Source organism: Chinchilla lanigera, unplaced genomic scaffold, assembly GCF_000276665.1.
Source record: "Chinchilla lanigera isolate Chin_1 unplaced genomic scaffold, ChiLan1.0 scaffold00061, whole genome shotgun sequence".
Lineage (NCBI taxonomy): Eukaryota > Metazoa > Chordata > Mammalia > Rodentia > Chinchillidae > Chinchilla > Chinchilla lanigera.
Genome location: NW_004955462.1, coordinates 2,401,713 through 2,421,311, shown reverse-complemented (window position 1 = coordinate 2,421,311; position 19,599 = coordinate 2,401,713). Strand labels below are relative to the sequence as shown.

The 19,599-nt window shown below is 35.1% G+C and overlaps 1 protein-coding gene across 6 annotated transcripts in view; it reads right to left on the bottom strand.

Annotated features, from left to right (window-relative positions):
* The window catches only part of Wac (WW domain containing adaptor with coiled-coil), a 76,803-nt gene that overhangs the window by 14,333 nt on the left and 42,871 nt on the right, over nucleotides 1-19,599 (bottom strand). For 4 of the 6 annotated variants that reach the window (XM_005398110.2, XM_013521376.1, XM_013521377.1 and 1 more), the window contains 3 exons: nucleotides 14,049-14,164; nucleotides 13,405-13,517; nucleotides 8,239-8,547 (listed from right to left, as the gene is read on the bottom strand). In XM_005398110.2, coding sequence (XP_005398167.1) covers nucleotides 8,239-8,547; nucleotides 13,405-13,517; nucleotides 14,049-14,164 — 538 coding nt within the window. The remainder of the gene's footprint in view (nucleotides 1-8,238; nucleotides 8,548-13,404; nucleotides 13,518-14,048; nucleotides 14,165-19,599) is intronic. The other 2 variants (XM_013521379.1, XM_013521380.1) reach the window with 1 other exon arrangement.

The following is a 19,599-nucleotide window of genomic DNA, read 5'->3' as shown; positions in this document are numbered from 1 at the left end:
AGGTATCTCTAGTATGGATAGCTATTTTAGCACATTTCAGACTATGCTGATTAACTGTGACAAACTCAGAGAGCTACGATAGTTGCATTTTAATAAACGATAGATACACTATAAAGGAAAGATCCTTAGAGTCTGACAGACTGCCTACCATTTTTCCTGCTTTGCCAGTCTGATTCATACACAAATGTAAAGAAATCTGTATGGAATGATGAAAAATTTATTCCTTATGAAAGCCTGTTCACTTAATCAGCAATTACAGCTTTTATTAGCATTTTTCTCCAGATCATCTCTCTTTTTTTTTTTTTTCACTTAAAGCAGATGGGCATCTTTATTAGTATGCAGAATAAAATACATTTTCTATTTGTATTTACTGCACGGACAATTACATTAGCACTTATAGTCACTGTTATTTTCTGGGCATTTGTTTTTGCTTTTAATGACAGAAGCTGGAAAAGGGGGTGCAAAGGGCTTTCAAATTCTTCATTGAGGATAGCAATGTGTAATATAAGAAAAGCTAATTTCTATCTTGATTTGAAATTCTGTATCTTTTTTTGTTACCGTTTTATTTTTCTCTTAAAGTCCTCAGTATTAGTCTTTAAGTCAAGCAAATGAAATGCCACAAAACAGAATTCTGAAATAGATAAGCAGAGTGGAAATCAACTGATCCTACTTAATAGTGTATTTATGGGACTCTGGGCTAGTCACCTACCTGGAGGCCAGAATTTTTCTATTACAGTTGGAGTATTATATCTCAACAGATTACTTATCAGCATCACTTCTGAAGCTTAGAAAATAGATACCCAGGCTTCAACTCAGATCTAATAAGCCCTAGGAAACTTACTTGTAAGTATGACTTGAAGTTCTACGTGTGATTTTGGCACCTTTGGTGGTTACAAAACAAATAGGTGGGCCCGGGAGATAGCTCAGGGGCATAGCACCTGCCTGGCAAGTGCGAAGTCCTGAATTCCATTCTTGGTACCAAAAAAAAAAGGCTGGAGATTCTTAGGTTCCCTTTAACTAAAAACATGCAGAGGAAAATATAATTACAACAAACAAAGTACAATGCAGAAAACTGAGGAGAGTAAGAATACATCAAAGACAGGAAAGCTAAACCTGTTTTCTTTCTAGGTAGATTATCAGTATAGTATTTTTATATTTTTTTTTATAATGCCTCCAAATGCCCTTCCAAGGATGTTACAAGTTATTTAAATGTTTTTAATTATATGCCTCAATCTCCTTACATAACTGGAAACTAGAATTTAGTAAAACAAAAACTAACAAAAAACCCCAAAATGTACAAGTTTTATTTTAAGGTGCTAATTTGGGTCACTCCTGCTTGTTTAGGGTGTCCTAACACAGCATCTATTACTCAGTAATGTTCTATCTGAACATGAGCTTCCTCAGCAGAGAAATTGTATTTATCTCAGTTACTAGTCCTAATGCAAAATGGGAGTCAGCATCAACATGTATTTGTTAACTACAAGCCAGATTCTGCAATTAAGCACAGGCGTACATTTAAGCACAATCTCTTTCAACTCCTAGGTCAATCTTTTCAATTGGCATCAAATCTGCTGGTGTTGGGATGCTGGGTTCTAATATATGTAAATGGCAGAAGTTAATAAACTTTGTGCTAAATTCATAAAGCCAAGTAACGTGATATAGTGTAGACCCAAATTATCTGACATGTATTTTAAATGCTACCCATAAAATACCAAAGCACTTTTTTATAGAACAAACAAAATTACCACTAAGAGTATGTTTTCTCTATGATGAATGTGATTGTTACTTATATCTAAAATGTACCAATAAAATCTAATGTTTAAAAAAAGAACACTCAAGCCAGCTGTGGTGGCGCATGCCTGCAATCCCAGCACTCAGGAGGCTGAGGCAGGAGACTGCCACAAGTCCTAGACCAGCCTGGGCTACACAGTGAACTCACAGCCAGCCCCAACTATACCGCCAGACTGTTTCAAACAACAACCACCTTTGCTGGAATTTATTGCTTTAGAATGTGGACTAATACATGTGACAAATTTTATACTACATTTTATTAAACATGAATAGAAAATTTGGAGTTTTAAAATTTGCCAGCAGAAGATAAATAAGTTATGTAACAGTAAATGTAGTTTTCTGCATTACCAAGTCATTTTAATTGACTCTCTTGCTCTTTAATAAGAGCATCAGCCTCTACTTGTCTTCAATGCAGTTTCCTAAGCATTTAAGAAACTCCAGCTACTTTAGTAGGTGTTTTCCCATAATGTCTTTGGCAATGGAATGGTATCTCATTTTAGCTCTAGTAATTTGACCACATGTGCCTATATGCTTTTTTTGCTTTTAAAGTGTGTGCATCTACTGTGAGAGGTAAAAAAAAAACTTTCCTTCCCTTTACACTTACATTTATGAATTGATTCGTGTTTTCAACTTTTGCCAGAAGGGGGAGGCACCTACCTAAAACTAAACTACAGAATTTATCATTCCACTCTTCTAAATCACCCTTCCAAGACATCCTCGAGTATATAAACCAGACACAAAATCATCTACATTGTTCTAGTATGTCTAGTAACTGCGTGATAGTGGCATGTGCGTGCATTTCCAGTACCTTGGGAGCCAGAGGCAGGAAAATTTCACATTCAAATGCAGCCTGGGCAACTTAGCCAAGCCCTGCCTCAAAATTAATAATAGAAAGAGCTGTGGATATAGCTCAGTCTGAAAGCAACAAAAATATCTACTGAATAACTCCTCACTCACCACCCTTACCAGCTACTGGCAGCCACTATTCTATTTTCTATCTCTCTCAATCTGTCCATTCCAGGCACCTCATATACATGGAATCACATAACACATAAACTTCTGCATCTTAGCATTTCCTTAAGTGTAATGTTCTCATTGTACAGCATGTGTCAGCATTCTTTATGACTGCTGACTAACACTGCATTATATGCATAAACATCACATTTTATTTTTTCCATCTGTGAATGAGCACTTGAATTGTTTCTAATGTTTTTCTATTGTGAGTAACTGCTATGAACACTAACAATACCTGTCTGAATCCTTTCAAAAGTACCTTTCAGTACTTTTCGTTTTGTATGTAGGAGCAGAACTGCTGGATGGCACAGGTAATTCCACAGGTGATTCTATTCTCAAATACCTGTTATTTCCTCTTTAAAAAATAATAAACGATCCTACTGAAGTGGTATGTACTTGTGGCTGTGATTTATATTCCTCTAGTAAGTAATGGTACTCAGCATCTTTTCATGTTTTTATGGCTATTAGAATATATTCTTCAGAGAAACATTCAAATTCTTCCCATCATTAAATTGGGGTGGTTTTTGCTGTTGCTACTAATCCCTTATCACATATATGATTTATCAGTATTTTCTCATAATCTATGGTTTATCTTGTTTGCCCTGATAGTCTTCTTTGATGCACAAGTTTGTTATACCGATCAAGTCCAACATCTATTTTTTTTGGATCTACACATTTGGCGTTATGTCTAAGAAATCACTGACAAATCCAACATCAGGAAGGTTTTCTCCTGTGTTTTTTCTAAGAGTTTTATAGTTTTAACTTTTGAAATTAGGTCTTTGGCTCATTTTCAGTTAAGGAAATAAGGCTAGCAATCAAATCTAATTGCTTGTTCATATCCTTTGCCCATTTCTCTATTAGACTTTCTTTTTGCATTGCTTTGCATAAATTCCTAGGAAAGTATTTTTTCCTAGTTTGTTATCTTTCATTGTTTATTCTGTCAGGCATGAACAAATGTATCGACTTATTCAAGGTAAATTCATTTTAGGTCTTAATGATTAAGAAGGTCTTTCTTATCCCCAAGTTATAAGCAAGATTTTCTAATACAGTCCTCTTTTTTTAATCACAGTTGTTTCTCCTCATCATCTTTACTAAGTTGAATTAATGCCATCTTTAGTATGCTGACTAAACTGGATTTAAACTAAGATTAAATTCCTCCATTAACATATTCAGTTATTCGACAATTATCTGAGTAACTCTATAGCAAAGTTCCCTAACTTTTCATGAATATTTACTAACCCCAAGCTATTTTAAAACAATGCAATTGGAGCTAAAACTCATCCATGAGTTAATGACCTTCTAAGTCATCCACATAAAGTTAATGTCTTAACATGTACTAAAGTCTTAATGTTTATTCAAATTTGTCTATAGGTACTACAAAAACACAAAAGGGAATTTTACTCCACATGACTAAAACCTCATTAATACCTAACTGATCTTTCTTCCCACACCCTTATGGAACCCACATGCACCAACCCACTCAAGAGTTAGCCTGAGGCACTGAGGTCTGCTTCTGTGACTACTTTGTTTTCAAACTTATCCATTTTAATAAATCATAACTGAATTACTAAATGAAAAATTGCTAACTGAGGTCATTACGCTGACAATGACACTTACTTGGCCAGAGTAAACAAGGACATTTATTGCCTGCCTGCTTTTTCATTTCACTCATCCACAAGTGACTATGGAGTTATAACCTATGAAGAGGGTAATGGGATGTCAACTGATGGAGTTTTGTGTTTTTTTTTAGTGTAAAAGGAGATATTGCTTTGGTGTGTGATTGGGCAATAAAATGACCTCATCAATGAATGCTTAAATGTTACTTAAAACAGATACTGACTTAAATGGTTCCCGTTTTACTCTATCCAACTCCAGGATTGCTGTGAAAGCATTTACATAGCTTCTCCACACTTCTGTCTCTTCAGCAATTAAAAACTTTCAGTTTATCTTTTATTCTTTCTCTCAAGTGACACAATGGCATTAACAGATCTAATCTACTGCTGGAGTCCTTTAATTAGCTGTAACAGTTATGTAACACATATGCACTCTAAATGCTACGACCAATGCAGTTAACTTCTCCAACCTTCAATGCATTATCTCTCTTGCAGCTATTTATCCACCTACAACAAATATTTGTACACTGCTTAGTATCTATCAAGCACTGGGGTTAGAGCAGCAGGTAAGAAAACAAACATCCTGCTTTTGTATTAGTTCCTCATGCTACCACTGACATCTTTAGATACTATCACTTCATCATACCACAGGCATTTAAGACCTAACAGAGCAACCTGATTTGAACTATCAATCTTTGGTGGAAATTATGTAATTATTTTTTGTTTGCAGTGCTGGGGATCAAACTTAGGGCCTCATTCATGGTAGGCAAATGCTCTACCACTGAAATATACCCCCAGTCCTTAACTGTAACTGTTAAGGAAAACCCAAATAAAAGATGTCTCATAGATGTTTCCCCTGAGAAAGGAGTAATTTCAAATTAATGGACACTTCACAAATTTACACTAACTGGAGAATAATCATATGATCAACATTTAAGTAAGTGAAATGTGCCTTCAATTAACACGCAAAGGAAACATTTAGGAAAGACTGTACAATTTCCTCTGTATAAACAGACAATTTGAAGGTAATCAAGTTTTTTCCTGTAAGCTTCAAATTAGTGTAATTTTTAATTACGTTTGTCAGAAATGAAGCTCAAAGCAGTGAGAGACCAGAAGGTAATATTCAAATATAAAGTGCATAAAAAAAAATGACTAGCCCTAAAAGGGTATGATATACTTTAAAAAATTAAAATTATCAGTGCTGTAACAGACAAAAGCACAAGCACTTAAAAGAAAGATTGAGAGAAGTTTACTGATACTAGAACGACAGAGCTGGGTCTTAAAAAACTCCTGACTTCAGTAAGATAGGAAAAGAAGAACACACATCTTACTTGGTAAAGCCTTAAAGAACGTAACATTCTAAAAACTATCCAGGTCTGCAACAAAGAAATGATAGAATACGGCAGACTCCACCTAGACTGTCAAGGGTTGCTATACTCTTACTATAAAGTATATGGACTCTGACCAATGAGAAACCATTAGAAAGATATGATAAAATCCATTTTAAATTTACAATTATGACACTAAGAGGACAGACTAAGATGGAAGCAGAATACCACAGTGGCTAGAGCAGAAAGAATATACCCAAATTAATTACCTAAGATTTGCCAAGGGTGAGCAGAAGAGAGAGGGTAGGTAGGTGGGTAAGAATGTTAAAGAGCAAGGAAAAGCTGGAAGGTGGGAAATAGTGCTGTTAAGTACTGAGAATCCAAGGATAAGTTAGGGGAAAAGGGAGGAATCTGAAATGCTACCAGCAAAAATGTACCAAGAACTTAAGGAAGTAAAAGTAAGAAGAATTAACAATTTGGATGTCATGACAATCACAGAGAATGACTATCAAAAAAGGACATGTTGTGTAAGAAAAAGAACAAAACAAAATGGCTAAATGGTATTAATATTACAGAGCAAGGAGAAACAAGAACTAAAAATTAGAGAGTAGTATCACTGAAGTCAAGGACAAAACTTGGAAAGAGGAGAGCTATTAAGTGCTAAATATACAAAAGTGAAATGAGATGAAGAATTTTATATGGCTGTGTGATACTGTTGTTGTTTGTTTTTCCTGTGACAGGATCTAGATGTATTACTCCCTACACTAGTCTTGAATTGCGGACTCAAGTGATCCTCTCACCTGAGCATCTCAAATAGCCACGACTACAACAGGTGGGTACAACTGCACTTGGCTGGCATTTTTTTTAACTGACATGGGTTTTAAAATAAACTGTGCTGTACCCAAAGAGTCAAATAAAATTACAAGAATTAAAACACTGAAGTATCCACTGAGAATATATTAACTGACATTTCATCTCTCAGGCATTTTTTGGGCAAACTTAGAGAATAAATTTTATGTTTATGTATGGGTTTTGGCATAAGCCACCTTTAAACTTACAATATTTAAAATGAATTTCAATCTGTGATATATTTTGCACTGTATGGTAAAAAACTACATAGTTTTTAGTATTACATAACTGCTACAGTACCAAGAAACAGTCGAAGAATCTGTGCAGGAGAGGTGAAACCAGAAGCAATCCAATTATTTGACACTTGTGAAGAAATTAAGTCAATGTGGAATAGATCAATAAACAGATTTGGCTTAAAGGTTCATGACTGTCTCCTAACTCCACTGGACATTTCAAAGTTCAACATTAACATCTGCTAGTGGACCCATGCATGATATAGTGGTGCCTCAGTTCATGAATGTTTAATTCTTTTCATGATTGTGGTCACAAACCAAAATGGTCAGGGCTGGGGATATAGCTCAGTGGTATAAGCGCCTGCCTGGCAAGCACAAGGTTGTGAGTTCGATCCCCGGTACCGCAAAAACAAACAAACAAACCAAACTGGTCATGAACCTAATCAACTCATAGGTTCAATGGTGACCTTATGGGAAAATCTGATTTGGTTTACGACCGTAATTGTGGAAAGAATTAAGTTCCTGAGCTGAGGAGCCAAGGTAATTTGTGTACTTGCTGCCTTTTAATTTCTTTAGATTGTCAAGACATCAGATAATGTAACAAGTTAGAACTGTGAAGAGCCTATGCAAATACACTTGTCACATTGCTTATACCTCCCAAGTGACTGTTACCAATTTTTACTGTAACTTTTTGAACATGTTTATTAACACAGTTGTAGAAACACAATTGAATACAATGTTTATTTGTAACCTTCAGATTTAAGGTCTGCTTTAGACACTAACATGTCTTATCCTTAAGCCCGTGAGACTCGGTTGTGAGTTTTCTATCTCACAAACTGAAGCCAGTAACCTGGTAGAAACGTGAATCTAAACTTAGAGATAAGGAAGGAATGGGGGTAAGGGAGATGAAAAGGAGAGGGAGCTAAGAGCGAAGAAAAACATCAAAATATGTTATATGTGTATGCCAATATATAAAAACCAATCTTATTATTTTGTATTACTATTATGTACCAATAAAAAACTGATTGATATAGAGAAATGATAAGGTTAAAAATGCTTATATCTGCATTAAACTTTAGAAAATGGACACAATTTCTAATCAAGATAATTATCACAAAAATTAAAAAATTTTATGCAAATATGAAGGGACAGTCATTTGACTAGTTAAACCATTGTTAAACAATTTAAATGAAGTACTAACTTCAGGGTCAAAGGCAAAAAAGAATTGAGTCTTAGTATCATAAATTAAAAGAAAAAGCTACATATGACTAACTCTAGACCTACATCTATGTAGCAACGCAAAAAAAAAAGGAAAAAAAGAATTTATACTTAAGCCTTATGTAAGCCAAAGGAAATGTCATTTATCAGAAACTATAGTTCAACGTGCAGCATCCAGGAAAAATGGCATACCTTTTCTTTCTGTTTTCTGTGCAGGGACAGAAGATGTGGGTGTAGGCAGTTTTGATAAAGTAGATGCTCCATTAGCATCAAATGATTTCTTTGGCTGGTGATCAGACTGTAGCGTAAATGGACTAGAAGGAACAGTGCTTGGGGTAGCAGTTGGATGAACCACTGGTTTGATGGGGTGCTGTACTGGCGTAGAGCTACTGTGAGTCTCTGCTCTTGGCAGTCTGTAGTCTCTGTCATTGTGTCTGCTTGTCTGAGACAAAATGTTCTGTGGGAGCAAACTACTGGCATCACTGGAATGCTTGTCTTCCACTTTACAGTTCATAGTTCGAAAAAAGAGATGTTGGAGTGACAGAAGGGGAAGAAAAAAGATTACGTTAGAATCCTGTCTTTAACATCAGCTAATTTAGCAACATACTTATGTATCTTTTTTTTTTTTTTTTTTAAATAAAACTGCAAGCCCAGTTAAGTGTCTGCAGTTTTACCATTGGAATATATTAAAAAATAAGAGTTTAAATACCAATCTATACTTCAAGTGGGCTGGTAGTTTCTTAGTATTCTTTAGAACCATGCTGTAGCTTAAATAAAATATAAAAAACAAAAACAAACAAAACCTCCAATATGGTGCTATAACATTTCACTCAAAATGTTTAAAAAATTTTAAAAGTGAATGTTACAGTCTTTAAAAATACAGATCTAGTTAATGCCTGACTAAATTACCCATAGTAGTTCAACTGAAAAAGAATATTAGCTTTGTTAGCTTGATTTTCTGAATATTGAGACAGTCAACTAGTGGGCTCCCAAGCAATTTAGGGATTAAGTGACTTCATTTTAAGATAGTTGAACTTATGGTAAACTGTACACTCAATAACCAGTATTTTTAGTAGTAAGGATGTAAAAGTAAAAAAAAAAAAAAAAAAAAAGATGTAAAAGTAACAAAATTATGATTTATGTGCTACCTGCAAACAGAAGCCCTATACCCACAGCATAATCAGAAAAATCTACCACGAGTTACATTGAAATATATTCTCTTTCAATTTAAAAGTAGATACTCTGATAGTCAAAACTATTAACAATTTAAATCTTAGTACTATGCCTCCACAAAACAGTATGTAAGGAGAATTTCAATCATGTTAATAGCTTATTACTTATTAAAGTCTCTAAAAACTGTAATATTTCAATCTAAATAACCAAAGAGTTAAAGTAACCTCCAAGAAACACCCCAAGATTCAAGTACATGATAGGTAATGACAATTGTACCAAAGGATACCCTCTCTGTTGAATACTGTATTATGTTTTCTGATTCACAGCTCTTCTAATTATAAAGACCAAGACTGATCAAAGAAATACCCTCAAAATGTAAGTTTTAAAAGGGTGTCTATATACAATTTCATGTTATATCCATGCATAGTGAAATACTGCCAAAAAATTTAAATCAAAGACCAAAATACAAGGTCTTTAACAATGTGCCAATATAAAATCTGGTGTTATACAAACCTTTAATAACAGATAGAACAGGAGTAATACTATGCTATGCCTAACCATATCACTTGAATACCTAGAACTTTCCTTTCTTTTGTCTTTTTGAGACAGGGTCTCACTATGCAGTTAAGGCTGGTCTTGAACTCACTTTGTAGCCCAGGCTGGCCTCAAACTCGCAATGATCCTCCTGCCTCAGCCTCCCAAGTGCTGGGATTACAGGCGTGCGCCACCACACCTGGATAAACTTTTCTTTCTTGATCTAGAAAATTCTCTTTCAGTTTTGTAGGGCCAATCAAAACGTATCATGTATATGCTGAGATGAAAATTAAAACTAGTAACTTCAAATTTTTGTAAACTGAAAAGAGCAACATTATAGCAACAGGGGAAGCAACAGCTTGTATTACAAACTCTAGATAGAACAGTTAAATAAGTGGCTCTATTTATACCCCCACCCCCCTTGTATATTTCTACATCTTTAGGAGTAGAGAGGAGGTATGCTACTGGCATCTAGTAGGCACGATGGTCTACAAGCTACAGAATAAGAGTCTTGCACAGTAAAAAACTTCATAATTTGGCAAGCCACTTATACTATCAGAAACCCCAAACGAAGTTTCTCTAAACTTAAGAGCAATCACCCTGTGCACAGACTAAGAACAAAAAAAACCCTGTAGCCAGGTGTAGTGGCACATGCACATATGCCTGTAATCTCAGCACTCAGAAAGCTGAGGGAGGATTGTTACGAGTTCAAGACCACCCTGGGCTACAAAGTGAACTGCACAGTGAGACCCCGTCTAAAAAAAAGGCAAAACGAAACAAAACAAAAAAACCCAATAGTAGTAAATACCAAAATAAAAATTTTAAGCCTATAATTTTCACTATCAAGTATCTTTACATATAAAAAAGCTTCATAATCCCTTTTTCTATCAATATAAACTGTACACATGGGGAAACTGCCAATGTTCTTTGATAGACAACATCAAACATTTAAATGGCTGACTTTATTACTACCACAACACATACAGCTCAGGGGAGCAGTGAAAATTAAACTGTATAACTAAAATCTAAAAAAACTGATATGCACAGAACTACAGCCACACACACACACTGACTCATCATGTATACATCTAGGAAATTAACTTCAGGTAAGTAGGCAGATATATGAATCATCACCTTGTTCACAAGGATAAAAAAAAACTGACCCAAGTATCCCTGCATAGGGGTTTATTTATAAATAAACATAGTACTATGCAGGCAATATAACAAATATTAAATTACAAACCCAAATGGAAATGTACTGCTGAAATATTAAGCAAAACAGATTATAACCTGTGATAACCCCATTTTGGGGCAAAATACTCAAGATATATCTATATACGTATCTCTAAAAGAGGTATACATATATGTATACTTAATATATGTTATCTCTCTCAAAAAAAAGTATGTGCCAAAATGTTCCTGGATCATGGAATTAAAAAACTTTACTTCTCTTCTCGTTTCTAATAATAGGCATGCCTTACTTTTGAAAAATGAACAAAAAAATAAAAAGAAAACATTTATTTGAAATATAGTGGTACCTCAGTTCATGAACACTTTTGCTTAGGAACAATTTGGTTTGTAAACAGAAAGAAACATTCAGCAAAATTTTGTTTAGGAACTCTGCATCAGGTAACAAGCATAACCACAGGCATCTTTCCTGCACGAACACAAATGTGGCCATTTTTCCAAAATTGTGGAAGAAATTAAATTTCTGAACCAATGTACCACTGTAAAAAGTTGCACAGAGATGCTTAACTGAACACATAACACACAAAGAAACCACTTTGCTTTCCCATCAGTTTTCTGGAATCAGATCTCTAATTTCTCCCTTTATGTACTCTACCCCAGGGAACAGTGACTTAAATGACAGGTTACTTTAGAAAGAATTACTAGGTTTTGCTCCTTTTCCTCATTTGAGAGCCACCAGTCCAATCTAGCAGTACTAACTCTAGGATCTAGTTAGCAAAGACACAATGCTGCATCCTCTATATTATACTTATGTTTACCAAAAAGGTTAATTTTACACCCAGGGGTTACTCCCTCCTCTATGATCCAATTCCTCTATTTGCTCAGGAGTTCTACAACCTGGGTGCTATTTATTTAAGTCAGTTCCTTAAAAAGTGAAGAGACTAGATCAAGTCTATCTCAAAGCACAATTTTATTTTATTTCTTAACTTTGGGGACTTAAAACACTGCTCAAACACTTTTTAAAAAATTCAGTAATGTACTAATATGTGATCTAAAGTTTAATGTTCTAAGAAACAGTTTAAAGATTCAGGGGGCTGGGGATTTAGCTCAGCAGCACAGCGCCTGTCTGGCAAGTGTGAGGTTGTGAGTTCGATTCCTGGTACCAGAGAAAAACACCAAAGACCAAAAATAAATAAAAAGACTAAAGATTCAGTCATGCAGAACTATGTTAACTGTTTTTAACTAATTTTTTCCATCAATCAATCAGTTTTCCTGTTGAGACCAAATCTATCTATTAATTGGATTTCTGAGTTAAATAGGGATTTAAAACTTAGCCATTAGAATTCTCAGAGTACATCTTAAAATTCTTCTAAAGTCTCAAAGTTCAATAAAGAACTCTATATGGGATTTAAATTTTATCTGAGGAAAGGGAAATAACATAGCAACATGGAAACTTTTAGTACAACTTTAAATTCAGAGAATTAATTAAGAGCTGGGGATAGATCTCAGTGATGCAGCGCCTGCCTGGTAAGCACAAGGTCGAGTTTGATTCCCGGTACAAAAAAAACAAGAGAGAAAGAGAGGGAGAGAATTAATTAAAAACAAATGTATGTTACCCAAATCATCCCATTTTCACAAATTCTGGCCTCAAAGTAACATTAAAGTGTGCTCACAGTTTTACTTATTGCTGAAGAGCACCTTTGAACAAGAGGTTCTAGAACAGTTTTCTACATAGAATTTTGGTAATTCTGTGGAAATTCTCTGTATAGAGCTGTACTAAAGATCTATATAATCACAATGAAATGAATTTCCAAATACAGATAGTCCCTGACTTAGCAAGGGGGTTATATCCCAATAAACGTAGGAATAGAAAATGAATTTAATATACTTAAACCTACTGAAAATCAGAGCTTGGGCTAGCCTACCTGTTCACTACATGCTCAGTACACTTAAGCCTACAGTTGGGCAGATCATCTAACATAAAGCCTATTTTATAATAAAGTATTATGTCACTGATGTAATTTATCACTGTACAAAAAATGAAAAACAGAGTAATTGTATGAGTAGATTTTCATACTGCTATAAAGTTTAAAACTCCTAAGCCAGAGAATCATCTACTCATGTATAGGTAAGTTTTGGTGTCATCACTGTATATACCAGGCTGAAAGCCAGGGAGTTCTACGTCCTGTTTAATAGGACAGAAAAACTGAGGATACTGGAGTCATCGCATGTTTTTTGCTTTGTAAAAAATAAAAACCAATATGAAGTCTTACTAACAATTCAAACTGCATCAAAGGCATTATGAATACTGAAAAATACATAAATGTATAATATCACTGTGTACCCTCTCCCTTTTCAGGAAAGGGTTGGAGACACATCCAACATGAAAGCAATCATATGTCCTTAATTTACACATGTAGACAATATATGTAAATGTGAAAAATAAACAAAATTAATACTCACTTCCACTGGCAAACCCACTAGTGGCTGTTGCTTGCATCACCTCTCTTCTGTAATCCCTATCTTTTGGGAAGCTATTAACTGCCACCTTATTTGCTTCTTTTTGTCTCTGTTCTCTAAAAGTAAGAAAATAAAGTCATAAAAATCACATCAAGGTCCTCAGTACCCACAACTACTACTCTGGCCAAATGCTTAACAAAATGTTATGCATAAAACAAGAACTGAGCATAGTCTATTATTCAACTGCTGCAGGAGATGGGATGTATCAAAAACTGGTATTTTCACTCATGGCAAAACTGTATCAGTTATTCGTACTAATCCTACAATCAAAACTTTGTAATATTAATTCTATGCATGTCAGAAAAATGACATGAAGATTATATAGACTTCTAATCAAAGGAATATGCATAAATATACATTAATACGTTTATTAATACATTGACTCTTCCAAAGGCTCCCAACAGTTCCCTTTCTGCCCTACATCTGTTTTTAAGACAAACTGTGAAAGCACAAGATAATGGGCCAATAAATGAAATTAAAATGAGTGCTGGGCATTGTTATAATAAACCTAAAATTACAGCCTTTAATGCCATCAGGTGTTTAACCTGCAGAATTAAGTAATATTTAATTTGGTTACAAGCAAATACCTTTCAAGCCACTCTTTTGGTTTTTCCCACTGTGAAACTTCTGTTCGGCAATTGTAGTAATATTTTTTCCCAGAAGAGCTAATATGCTCAGACCAGTCATCTGCAGAATCATAAGGCTTAAAAATAACATTTTAAAAATTAGAAAATGTTAATATTACATAATTACCTGTTAGAAAATATTGTCAATGGCTTTCAAAGTATACACATGGAAAAAAAAAATGATACATGTATCCTGATCTACAACCTAATTACTAACTTTCTATTTTAGAACATTTAAGTCTACAAGAACTGTCAAAGAAAACAAAGCACTAAAAAAGATAAAAAGATAGGCACAGGAAAAAAAATGTGAAACTAATGAAATTTTTTGACTTTAGAAAGCATCACAAAAGCTCATTACCATAATTTTAATTGCTGGAACCCACTCTCAACTGTTATCATGGCATGAAATCACTGGTTCTAAATTAAGGAACAACAGCAATAATATAGAGTGTAACAGAGAATGGCTGCCTATATGTACATTAGTGAATTAAGGCACCACAAATTTAAAAAGAAAGCCATTTAAAAGCTATGAATTTGTTTCACCTTCAAAATCTATGAGATGAAATCAAGTGTAAAACAATTTAAAATCAGTCTTTCAAAAATTTTTAGATATAGTCTCTTGCAGGCATTGTATAAGCTATGTACAATCACAATAAAATTAGAAAGCCCTGAAAGGTCCAGTTAGCTGCCTTATTGCGATTTATTGTTTTGTTTTGAGACAGGGTATCACTATGTAGTTCAGGCTGGCTTTGAACTTTGTAGCTCAGGATGGCCTCAGTCTCCTGAGTGCTGGGATTATAGGTGTGTGCTACCATGCCTGAGTCAAATGTCTCTATTTAGCTCAAGCTATCTGGTAAAATCTTTAAAATCTTTTGTGATCAGTATGACAAAGTGATACTACAGTAGCCTATCCTTCTGGGTTCATCACAGTGGGGAGTAGAACAATTTTAAAGCTGCAGGAAATAAAACTCTTATTCTGTGCTAGCTCCCTCAAGCCTTAAGTTTACCCATAACAAAGCAAACTTATAAACTATCTATGTCACAACACTAGTGATAAAAAAAAAGGCTCAAAAACTCTCGTTTCCAAAGGCCAGTCTTCCCCACTGAACTGACACTGACTATAGAAGTGCCCCAAGTAATCTTCAAGGCAGGTATAAAACTATTGCAAATTCATGTTTAGAGTCTTAGATTACAATTTGAAATACTGATAATACTAGACATCAGCCCTGTGCCTCCAGACCTTACGAAGCAGTGGAGAACTAATTTTCAACCTTTAACTTTCAATAGTAAGCTACAACCAAGGCTCAGGAACCCAATCACAAAAAACCAAATTCAAAACTTTCTTCTTTACCACCTGTATCTAATTATGCAAAATAATCCCTTTTATAGATGTTATTAAAAAAATAGTTTACCTGACAAGTGGTTACACAGTTATTGGATTAGGGAGAGGTGAATGATATCTGAGGCAAGCAGACAAAGGATACTAGGCTAGAGTAGATCAGGTTGGCTTAAACCAGCGCTCCGCAACGTGATGGTAAATTGTCACATTCAGGGAGGAGGAGCTGAGTTTGAAACAGCATACAAACACGCTGCTGCTTTTGCCAAAAAGTTCTGTTCTTTTTTTGTTTTGTTTCGTTTTGTGTGGGCGCGCATACATACGTGTAAAATCTGCCTAAGTAGCATATTTAGCAATTTACATCCAGACACAATCTTCAGGACAGTTAAGTTTACTAACCAAAATCTTGAAGAGAACTTGTCTAATATGTTACTATTCAGTCCTAGGTCAGTGCTATGTTTTTACCTGACAAAAAACGTGTCCCAGGGTGCACATTATATCTACATACCCATAGTAACTCTAACCTCTCTTCCCTACTTCATTTCCAATTATGGAAAAAGAAAACTTCCCATGCAAGGGGTTAATTTAAAGTACTGACACAGAATAGAATGGAATGACAAGTGCTAAAAATTTTGTTTTAATATTATAAAATGCATATCTAAAATTGAGAACTAAGCTTAATCAAGGCCTGTATACATTTCAAATTTTTCTGAACTAGGCTTGAGAGGGTGGCCACCTGAAATCCTTTCACAACACTGAAGGCACATTCAACACACCATTCAAATGATTTTATCTTTTCCCTTCATTGTATCACAAGCCCATTTACCCAGAAAGTATACAGAAAATCTGCTATCACAAAACACTGGAAAAAGGAGCAGGTATGAAATTCTGAGTCTACATCAGGGACTAAGGAGATAGTCAATGTCTATTTTTGTTTACAGTAGTTACTTTTCATTAAAAAGTTGCACAAATTAACATGTAATAGGTTTATGATTGATTTTAAATACAGTTCACATAATCTGTTTCAGTTTTTAATATAGTATATTCTGAAGATGAAGCCCACATAAAAGCTTTCTTTCAAAAAGGAAGTATGGGGTTGGGGGTGTAACTCAGGGGCACAGTGCCTGGCTGGCAAGTGTGAAGTCCTGAGTTTGATTTCCAGTACCAAAAACATTAAAAAATAGATAAAAAAGTAAGTATGAGAATGAATGCTCTAGAACACACCTAACAGAAGTTAGTTACCAAGGCATGTATCTCATCTCTCCTTGAATTCAACATGTCTTCTGGGTCTCTTACGAAAATGCTATTCTGTTCCTCAGAAAAGTATCCCCCTTTCTACTCTCCTAAGCTGTACCATCACTTTTCTAAAACTACAATGAATTAACAAATAACACTTAATTAAATACCAAAGATGGCATTTTTTGTGATCAAGAATTCTCTGATAAATCTTGCTTTTTTTATTTAATGAAAGTACTACTTCCAGAAAGACTGGATGCAAACAGGAGATTCAGGACTCAAACTATAAAATATACAGAAGACAACTGTTTACAAGATGGATAAGAATATGAATACACCATGTACAACTGAATTTAAAGCTTTCCAACAACTTAAAATTGGAATGATATATTTAGAAGGGAAAAATCATAATCACAGTGTTTTTAAATAGGAAAATTTTCTCCCTAAGAAATCCAGAGCCTTTTTTTTTCTTAACAAAAAAAAAATCAAATATCCATGACTAATTCAAAACTACCATGTCTGTAAGTCCTATTGTGATTTTTTTAAATCGGAAAGGTACACTGAATAAGCTTTTCCTAAAGATTTACCATGAGCCATGCTGTATGATATACAATAAATGTCCGTGATACAACTTAGCAAGGAGCTACATGTCAATAACTAAACTTATACAAAAATAAATTTTCCTTCACTTTCAACCATTATGAAAAGTCTAAGTAGAAAACTAAGTAATACTGTTAGTGCTTTTTCCAAGACAGATTTAAAGCTGAAAACTTCAGAGGGGAAAAAAAAAAAATTGAAGATACTGCATAGTCTAGGTTAAAAATGATGTGTTAACTATAAGCCTGGGACATTCCCAGGTAAATGGATGCACCCTGAGACCATACTCTCAAGTGAAATAAATCAGACATACATGTGTAAATACCGCACTGTTCTCCAGTATGAGAAACTGAGAGTGTAAATAAGGACCAAAATACACATTAGGTATTGGGAAAAAGGAAGAAAATGTTCAAATGGAGAGGGGTATAAAGGAGAGGGGAAGGTAAAAGGAAAAAAAGGGAAAAGTAAAGAAAGTGAGTAAAGAAGGAAAAATGGCAACAGTACTTTTGTAAATGGGGAGAGGAGGAGGGGTTGCAAGGCGGGTTATGGAATGAGAAAGAAAAGAATTAAGTTATATCATGGCACAGGTACAAATTATGATGAATGTGATCATTATATCTAAAATGCACCAATAAAACCTAATTATAAAAAAATGATGTGAGCTGGGCTCGGTGCCGAATGCCTGTAATCCCAGCATTTGGGAGGCTAAAGCAGGACTGCTGAGTTCAAGGCCAACCTGGGCTACAAAGTGAGTTCAAGGTAGCCTGAACTACCTAAGGTAGCGAGACACTGTCTCCCAAAAAAAGGGTGTTAAACTTGCGTTACCTAGTATAAATCCTACTTATAGTCTTTAATTATAAAAACAAAATGAAAATTCATTTTATATTATTTACTAGTTCCTCAAAAACTTCTGTTAAGATATGACTGGGAGTATGGTGCTGGGGATCAAAACCAGGGCTTCCAGCATGCTAGGGAAGCACTCCATGGAGGTAGCCACCTTTTCCCCACCAAGTGATATTAAAACACAAAGCTGAAAACCCACAAAAAAAAAATCACAAGCTAATTTCTCAGTTAGGATTAAATTTCCTGTTTGTGAATACTACCCTTGCCATAATGAGTACACTATAACGGAAAAACCTACCGCAACTGGGAATTATAAATTATAGTTGATGTCCTATTTAATGTGTCCTTGTGAGATCTCCTGGGCCCAGTACAGAGCCCAGGACGTGCACAATCAATGTTTGCTGAGGGAAAGAATGTATGGAGGCAAGCAAATAGGTCGTTTTCAGTATTTCCACTGTGCTTAAGGAAGCTGGAGCAAGTCACAACTTCCCTAGGGCCAGCAGGTGACTGTCATTAGCATGCTAATGTTTGTGGAGCCAGACTCCCCCAACCTGGGAGGGGAAGTGGCTATCCTGGCTAGATTAGCGTGGGCCCTACTGAAGATCAAAAAAAAAAAAAAAAAAAAAAAAAAAAAATTATAGTTGATGTCCAAAGGAAGGGAAAATCCTGACCTTGCAAACACATAGCATTCAACTCATTCTGGTAATGTTCTTCAGTCTTCACTGCCAATGAAATTCCCTGGCATCTCTATGTTTTCACTAAATCAATGTATTTCTGGATAATCTAAGTAAAAATTTGCTCTGAATGGATCTTTAAGGTTAGTGTTGCTTGGATCACTTTCTAGGAAAAGAGGGAGACTTGTTCTAAAAATCCCAGCACACAGATGAAGAGAAACAACTCATCACAAATCCTGTAGTGTAATCACCAGTGGCACCTGTAAGGGTTTATAAAGCTGCTGTCTCACAGCCTCAATCCCACCCTTCTTTTACTCTGTGATGCTAGCACTGAGAAATACACATATTTTATTTAGCCAGCTGGTTCCCGTTTTCAGCTCTCCCCTACCCTACTATCCCTGCCCCTACAACTAGCTTCAGATCCCTCAGAAGTACAACCACCAGCTCTGTGGTACTCATCTGAGCTATGAAGTTCTGGTAATCTCAACTTCTTCCTACTATTCCATGGCCCTAAGGGAAGACTGCTGTAAGTTACCTTAGGGTTCTTTGTTTTTTCAGTCCTCATTACTGAAGTATCTGCTTAATCAATCCATGTATTAAATTCTAGCATTTCTGTTTTTCTAATTGGACCTTAATACAATTTTTTAAAACTACTTTAGAATCTATTTACCCAATTATTATCCTTAATGTTCCAATTTTCTGGCAATGCATTATCTCTGTTCAACAAAGGGCAAAAAGTAGTAAGCCCTGAAAGTCTTCCAATGCCAATTAAAGTATGATACTCATCCAAATATTCAAGGAGAAATGTGCTGGATTGTTATCCTAC